We start from the raw sequence: 9,208 nt of genomic DNA on the forward strand, positions 1-9,208 counted from the left end.
TTGAAGACAAAGTCATAACACTTGAGCATGTCAGCACGGAGAATCAGCTTGCATATATTTTTACCAAAGCCTTGGATGCAAGCCAATTTGAAAAATTAAGAGGGAAACTTGGGATTTGTGTTAATGAGCATTTATAGCAACTACAACTAATTAAGTGTCTCAGAGAAAAGCGTATCTCTCATCATTACACTGGACACGCTTACCTAAACCCCTTACCTCATTGTGTACCCGTTTGGACAAAACCTCGCTACCTTTTCCACTAAAATGCCTCACTCTCCTACAATCATCTAGGATCTCTCTCTCTCTCTCTCTCTCTCTCTAAAAAACCTTTCCCTATTCCATCTGCCTCAAGCGTCTACCAACATGTCTCAATATTCTTCACCCACTCACATGCATGTCCCAGCTGAAACCAGTGGATACTCCTCACCATCATTTAGGGAAAATACACCGTTTCAAATGATCAACCTGGCAGATCTGATTCTGGACGTTGCCCATCTGTCCATGGTTCATCCCCCTCCTCAGAAGAAAGCTACATCATCTGTGTATAAAGTTATCAATACTTCTAGTAAGTCTCCTGAACCCATAATCCCTAGTAAAGATAAGAATACTACTGAAGAAGAATCTAGGCTTAAAGGGTCTGAACTTAGAAACCCTAGCATGCATGTTGACAACCCTGTAAGTACCACGATAGTAGAAAGAAGTGAAACTCATAAAGAACTTAGAAAGTTTGTTGCATCTGTTTTGAAGGAAGTAAACTCTGATGTGTTTCCAGATGTTCAAACATCTTTGGCAAAAGATCCAAGCCCTGATAATGACTCAAGGGAAAAAGCTGAAGAAAATGTTCCTGATCATACTACTCGTGAGAGAAGAAGTAAGAAGAAAGTTGAGCTTGTTGTCAATGTTGAAGAACTTACCTCTGATGAAGAACCCCTTACAAACATTGTTACTCCCAATATTGCCAAGAGATTGAAGAGACATAAAGGAAAGACTATTACTTTTGAAGATTCTCCCTCTAGGGAAGTCAAGAGAAAAGTGTATGGGTTGAAAGGAACTCCTTCTAGAAGCTCCATAGGAAAATCTCCTGTTGGACCCACTAGGAATTGGAGTAAAGTTGTCACCCCTACTAGAAAGAGGAAAGTTGTCTCCCATAGTGAATCCGAGTTTGATGTTGCAGAGGATGTCCAGGACATCACCCCTATAAAAAGATCTGCTAACAAGAAACCTCATGATGCTAGGTCCAAAGCTCCACTGGACAATGCTTCTTTACATTATATGAAGAATGCAGAAAGGTGGAAGTATGTCATTCAGAGAAGGGTAACCCCAGAAAGGGAATTGGGAAAAGATGCCCTTAAGTGTAAAGAGGTCATGGAACTGATAGAAGCTGCAAGGACGATGAAGACTGTCACACACTTTGGACCTTGCTATGAAAACTTAGTAAAGGAGTTTGTGGTAACTATCCCTAATGGATGTGATGATACAAAGAGTGTTGACTATGGTAAAGTTTATGTGAGAGGAAATGTTGTAACATTCTCCCCAACTGTGATAAATAATATCCTAGGAAGACCAGATGAACCTCAAGCTGAACTGGAAGTCACTGATGATCAGGTGTGCAAAGAGATCACGACCAAGCAGGTTAGACATTGGCCAAACAAAGTGGAGTTGTCTACTGGTAAGTTTAATGTAAAATATGCCATCCTGCATAAGATTGGTACTGCCAATTAGGTGCCCACTAATCATACCTCACAAATCTCTACTGGTCTTGGTAAATTTATTTATGCTGTTGGTACAAAAAGAGCATTTGACTTTGGAAAATACATATTTGAACAAGTGTTGAAACAAACCTTCTCTACTGTTGTAAAAATGACCATTTGATTTCCATCCCTCATATGTGGAATCATCATAAATTAACACCCTAGTATTTTGCTGCCCATGGACAGTGTGAAGAAAAGGGAGTCTCCCTTATCACTCAGCTACAAACTTTTTGTAGGAACTCATGTCCCATACATTGTTATGAAATCCTCTCAGGCACCTGGCCCTGCCACCTCCAAGAAGAGTGTCACTTCTCAGTTGAAGGAAACATGAAAAGAGCCGGAGGACTCCATCAGATCTAACACTGCTACAAAGATTAAACTAGAGACATTGATGAAGGAAATGATGGAAGACGAGAAAAAGGAAGCTGTACAGGGTGGAGATGCTAATGAAGCAACTGATGATGAAGAGTATGCTGGTGAAGATGATGCTGATGAAGAGAAAGAAGATGAAGGAGAAGAGTATGCAACAACTGACTCAGATAGTCAAGATGATATTTGATTGTAGTCTTATTGTGTTATGTTTTTTTTGTGGTTTTTTAGTCTGTGGCCATGATATTTTGCACCCTTGTGTGCCCCCTTGTGAGGATTCTTGCACTGTATGAATATGGTTTTGTTTCAGTTTCTGGTTAGATGCTTACCTTTGTCAGATTATGACTAAAAAAAGGGAGTATTATGACCACTAACCACTAACCACTAACCACTTCCTGACTGTGCTTAAGTTCCTGACTGTGCTTAAGGAGATATGAGATGCAGGTTAGCCACCTTCTAGGATGTTGTGGATGTTGTGTTGTGATGCCTAGCAAGGTGTTGTGATATCAACTTGACTAAGGGAATGGTTTTGACCGCTGCATATGCCTTTGATATGTGCATGATTGATTGGCATGCCTGATTTGTGCTTTAGTGAATGTTGCTACTCTACTGGTGCTTATGCTAATGTCATACCAAATGTTTTAACATCTTGTCTGCAGTGTTTTTTTTTTTGGAAAACCTTGGTTTATCTTATTTATGAGGCTTATTATTTTTCTGCTGCATAAGCCTCTACTGTCTGAACTAGGACGGTTCATAGTGTGTTGGATGTTCCCTTGAGGGGGAGTCCTGATTATGTGAAACAGGGGGAGTACTGACTACTGACTACTGACTCTGACTGATGTGATTGCCTGAGTACCCCTGTAATTTATTTGTGTGTTTGATTTTTCTCTGTTGATGTTTCAGTCCTATGGTGTTAACTTGAACTGTGGTGCAGGTGTGCAAGGTGTACTTGGTTGTTTTAGCCAAAATTTGCCAGAGAAGGAGATTGTTAATTCCTAGTTTTTTTTATTGGCAGTAATTTTGGTAAAATTTACTCAGCTGCAACATGTTGAACAAGATGTCCTAACATGTGATTATGACATCTTGTATGAAATAGGTTTTTACCTTGGTAACGTTTGTAGGGTTAACTGTCTATAGAATATTCTAGGAATATTATGCTTTCCCTTGTGACTTTCGTGATTGAGGAATTAGAGATGTGAATTGTGGTTAACAAATTCTATTTCCTAAATGTTAACACATTTTAGGAAACTTTTGATTGATAACTTAAATCCAATGCATTATATGGCTATAAATAAAATGTCTCAAAACCTAATTACCGACGAAGAAGAGAAGATAGTTGACCGTATTAGGGTTTGAGTGTTTGTGTTATTTGTGAGCCTCTCAAATATCATCTTGATATATGAGTATGACTGTGTTGATTGGTTGTAAGCTTTGTCAAACACTCATAAGCTTTTAAGCATTGAGTGATTGTGTGTCCTTGAAATGTGTCTTCTGATTTTCTTGTAAGTGTTAAAAAATCACTTATGTGATTGTTAGAGAGGTGAGAAGGGTCTCGCACCTAGGAGTATCTTAGGTAGAAGTTAGGCACGGGTAGTGATTATGTTGTTTTCTGTAAATTAGATATAGTTTGCAGAAGGTCTATAAACTAATACTATTTAGTGAATTTCCTCCCTGGCTTGGTAGCCCCCAAATGTAGGTGTTATTGCACACTAAACTGGGTTAACAACTTTGTGTGTTCTGTTATTTTATATTCCTCTATATGTAAGTAGTCCTGTTATTGTTCAGATATCAGTGTCTTGACATCTCATAGGACATATGATATATGCATACCAGAATTTCAAATAAAAACTAACATTGCTAACTTGAATCCATGTTTCTTTGCCTCGTTCAAGTTGGAAAAGAGATGATGGAGTTCCGAAACTTGTTAATGAAATAAATGATGTTTTCTAGTTCGTTTATGTAAGAAATGATGTTTTCGAGTTTGATTTTGTAAATGAAAGATTAAGTTTGGAGGTAGAAAATGAAATTCGTCTAGGGAAAAGTGAATGAACATGGAGTATTATATATCTTGGAAATGTAATTTATTTTTAATTTAAGAATATAAAAAAAGGAAAACGCCATTTTTCACCATGATTGGAATTCCAACCGTGGTGAAAAGTGGCTTAAAAATAAATAAAAAGAAAATTGTTGGTATTGAGATTCGAACCCATGACCAAGCACCATTTTTCACCACGGTTGAAATTCCAACCGTGATAAAAAGTGTGTTAAAAATAAATAAAAAGTCAAAACTGCCGGTACCCATGACCAAACACCACTTTTCACCTAAGATGCCACGGAAAAACATCCTCATTTCTTATAGTTTAGGCGACATTTTAGAAAAGTGAGGCCAAAAATAGATAAAAGTCGTTTCCTTAAACAATAGACAATGCTCGCACAGAGGACGACTGCAAAACATCCCCTATTATTTTAGACAACACTGTTCTGAGTTCTTGCAACACTTTCTAGTTGTTGTCAAAGAAGAAAAATGTTGTAGTGACACCCTAGAATTTATGTGTCTCGGACATCAATGTCTTTGGTGGTACTCTAAACTTCTTGTTGCTATGCACATTTACAAAGAAAAGAATGTCTTAGAAAACATCACATTATCTTGCTGTTGTACAACAATACAAGCATATAAATGGTAAATAACTTAAGCATAACATTTGATATGATTGAGGAACAAACCACATAACAAGTCGGGGTGACCGCAACTTATTTCTCTTTTTTTTTTGTGCCTTTTTAGCAACTTTTTGGTTGTCTGACGGAGGAAGTAATATTGAGCTTCATGACTATGCCTTCTCACTGATATTTTTGGAAAGCTTGGTATATTCTTTTTTCTCCTTTTAAATCATCATTGATGGTAGTTGGTTCTCCCTGTATATTGTGGTATTTAAGTTTGAGATGGACCAACGAGGCAACAATGTCTATCATAGCTGTAAAAGGTTGTCCCAAGATGCAATTGTATACACTCATGAAAGTAACAACAAGAAATTTGTAGTTTACTGCCTCAATGTCTTCTCTGCTACCTATAGAGACTATTAGTTCCACCTATCCCCAGAGACATGTTATGGTCTCGTTGAATGCTTGGAGGTCCGAGCCTTCATATGTCACTAATTTGCTTCGGTCCAATTTTATCTTCTCAAATAACTGTGAATACATGATGTCAAGGGAGTTTCCGCGATGATGAGAATCCGAGACACATCAAACTTCCTAATTATGGAAATAATAACGGGGAAAAAATCTCATTTGGAATACCTCCAACTTTTTTTTAGTCACGAAATCCCACCATAGGACAATTAGAAATTTTTATAGACGTGTTTCCTTATTTACGGTAGACAACCATCATCTCCGTGATCTTCTTTTTCATCATCCCTTTGGAGGGGAGATTCGCCCGAGGCGCCCCTCATGTAATGGTAGCAATATAGGGACGTTTTCCTTTGTTGGCCTCCTTTTTATCCTCGCTTGTCCTAGTTGTAGAGGTCTTTGTGGGGGATTTATCTATAGGAGATTTATCCATGTCTCTCCGTATGAGATATCTCTCCGATGAGATATGGGGGTTAGATTCATGCCTTCCAAAATTCAGTGTTCACAAACTCTTGATAGACCCTCTCACGAGAGACCATCAATAATGTGTATCTCTCATACTTCCCTTGTATGTTTCGGTAAGAGTTATCCCAACGTCGATGAGATTATTTTCCAGATGGGAAAACGGAATGAGACTCGCTAGATGCGGGGTTATCAAAATGTGTGGTCCATTTTTATTATAAAATCATAAAAGTTTTGGCCATGGTCAACATCTCTTGAAAGGATTTGACCTTCCTCTTCCCCAAATTATGTTGAACGGATGGTCGCTTAGAAGGCCATTATAAAATATCTGGCATTGCAGGCCTTCTTAAGCCCCATCTATTTCAATTGAGAATTGAGTAAATCAATTTCTATACAACCACAAGCTTTTTTTCTTCCTTTGAATAACCTTGTTAGAGTGGCCTCGGTGATATAACGTCACTTTCGAGCTGTGAATTACACCGAAAACCTTTTATGAAATTCCGCCCAAGAATCAATGCATCCATCAGGAAGGCCGTTGAACCATAATTGAGCTGGTTCGACCAAAACCCGAACAACTTGAAGTTGGAAGCATCATCAACACTAAAGTAACTCAACTATTCATCTACTAGTTTCACATGTTCATCGGGATCTACCTTTCCGTCATTATCAGTTAGCTTCGATGACATCTCCATATACTTTAGGATCATTCTTTCCAAGATTTATACCGAAAGTGGGTGCTTTAACTGCGCTTATTTAGGATTTTTTTTGATAGAATGAGAGTCGGGGCATAACTTCCTCCGTCTCCTTCGGGGCTCGGTGCAGGAGTATGATGTTTTTTACTTCTACAGCGATCCTTTGACCAGGAACCTCATTTCCATTTGCACATGCTGGTTCCAGAATTGCAACGCGAGTCTTTCTTGAGACAAGTTCTTGAATAATATTCTTGCGGAAAAAAGCCTAGTGAAGGCTCTCTTCGAGGCATTGGAGCCTTTCTTTAATATTATTTGAGTTTTATGGTCGAATAATGTTAATCACATTGTTCAGTAACTCATTGGCACCTTGTACGATGAGACTTACTTGTAGCTTGTGAAATCCATGTAAGGTTTCGTGTTGCATAGTTGGAAGAGAAATGGGAGTTTCCACTGGATTGATTGGAACTGATCTGGCCACTTGTGAAGCTCGGAATGGATTCAGATGCGAATAAACTACCGCTCTAGGATCTGTGGCGTTTTGCTTCAAAGGAAGAGACGATTGATTACTTGATGTTAAGGTAGCAGTGACAACTTTTCATGTAGTGACAGATCTGGTAGCCTTGGATCCATCCATATTTGTTGAAGATGAAAATCAGCGATTTGAAAATCTTGAAGAAATGAGACTAAAGTAGTGCTAAGTCGAATCAAAATACGATAAATCTTCACGTTCAATTACGATTGCGTGCCCCGGTGATAGGAAAGAGTAACGAGCTGCAAAAGTCGAATAACGAATGCGAATTTGAAGAAATCATACGAATCAAGAGTTGATTCCCACTGACGACGCCCTTGTTCCATTCTGGAACCAAAAATGAGAAGTTGATTGGAGATGATGATGGATCGCAACTTCCGGTGTGATGGAGTGGGGGACAACTGTAAGATAATCACTCCAACACTCAGGTCAGTATATGGAGAAAAAGAGTGAAATGAAATTGTATTAAAAACATGTTACCTCAATTTGGTACCTGCTCTATATATAGAGGGAGGAAAATAACGAATCATCTATTTGCTCACCATTCTTTACGGATGACCTTTAGATGTGTTTTTGGTTGACATCTCTTGAGATCGTATAAATAACTATCTATCTTCATTCATTGAGAAAATTCGTGATGGAACAAGGCCATTATTCCAACATAGGATAGCATAGGATGAGTAAGAATGGTAGGACTATTTCTAACCGACCCATAACAAAAATAATTTTAATTTTTTAATATTAATGTTATTATTTTTCATATTTATATTTTATTGGATATTCAGTTTTCTTATGTATTATAAAGAAGGAATAATCTCTTTAATTTTTCATCTTCTGATTCTTAAAGAGAAAATTATATTTCATTAATCAATGTTCTATACAATATGCTATTTCTACTAAAATTTGGGAAGTAATTAATGATATGATCGTTTTCATTAGATTATTAGCAACCTTATTTAATTGTCTCTTAATAAATTTTACACCAGAGTTGTTAAAATATGTAAAAATAAAGTCTTTACACCGACTAATGATATCATTAAATTGAGAGGCAAAAATAAACGACATTCGCACATTGCAAATATGAGAGAACCACTTAGTTTTAACTAAAACAAAACACTTTATTCATCTATGATACAATCACCAATTCTCACTTTGTTGTTCAAAGACCAAAAAGAAGCATTCACGTTACATTTAAATCTCCTTCTTGATGGTTTATTTCACTTGTTACAAGAAGTAGCTTGATAAGGAGAAGGTGTTTAAATCATTAGCAAGTTTCCAAGACTTAAATAACTCAAATGCTCTATTAAGAACCGTCTCCATAATATTATTTTCTAAATTTTATTATTTCTTTGCATCCAAATAAAATAATAGTGAAACTTTTTGAAAAAAAGAGAACATTTTCAATAAACATATTTTAAATGATGTTGACAAAAATTATAGAAGCATCGGCTACATTGTTGCCCTACCTCACAAATAATAAAACAAATGAAGATTTGACGCCAAATGTGTTGACTATTGGAACAATATAAAAAACATGACGAAAAAAAACTTCAATACCATTATAACATAAAAGTGAAGTCCTCTCCTTTCCTTTATCAAGTAATTTTTTTCAATCTCTTCTTAAAATGATTCTAAATGTATGGATGTATTGTTCTCTTCTAAAATATTCCCTCTTAAGAAACAATTTTTTTTTAATATATCTTTAAGTCATTTTTTTTCCGTAGACAATACTCAAAAGTAAATAGGAGATTTTTTTTTTAAAAAATAATCTATTTTTTTTAATTAAAATTCTAAGATAATTTTTTTTAAATATTTACAAAAATAATCATTTTTCAAAAAACATATAACCTAGACGCCAGTTGTATTGGCGCTTCCAATAAAAAATATTATTCATTGGCGTCACATGCATTGACACATTCATGGTCAATGCACCAGTAGGAGTGACATATGCAATGGTGTATGCATAGTTCATTCTATGTGTGTCAATGCATGTGGCTACTATTCTACCACTCCATCTATAAAGACACAACATCACCCTCCCATAATTTTTCACACAACTTCTTACCATCTCCTTCTGTTTTTTTTCTTCAATTTCCTTTAATTTTCTTTAAAATGTCTTCATATTCATATTTGTGTCCTTATATTCACAAGAGAAATATCGATTTAATCTTTTCAGCAGTGCAGCCTCCGATGAAGATTCAACTTTGAAATGTAGATACGTTCAAACATCTTAACATGACCTTGAACCGTTGGTTAGATGGAGAAATTGCAGATGGTAAAAG

The 9,208-nt window shown here is 36.4% G+C and overlaps 1 protein-coding gene across 1 annotated transcript; it reads left to right on the forward strand.

The window, feature by feature from the left end:
* The first annotated feature begins 363 nt into the window (after window positions 1-363).
* Window positions 364-2,310, forward strand: LOC127097446 (uncharacterized). The gene is made up of 2 exons (XM_051035942.1): window positions 364-1,605; window positions 2,149-2,310. The coding sequence occupies exons 1-2, from the start codon at window positions 364-366 to the stop codon at window positions 2,308-2,310; spliced, it is 1,404 nt and encodes a 467-aa protein (XP_050891899.1).
* The last annotated feature ends 6,898 nt before the right edge of the window (window positions 2,311-9,208 follow it).

This window comes from Lathyrus oleraceus, chromosome 1, assembly GCF_024323335.1.
Source record: "Lathyrus oleraceus cultivar Zhongwan6 chromosome 1, CAAS_Psat_ZW6_1.0, whole genome shotgun sequence".
Taxonomy (NCBI): domain Eukaryota; kingdom Viridiplantae; phylum Streptophyta; class Magnoliopsida; order Fabales; family Fabaceae; genus Lathyrus; species Lathyrus oleraceus.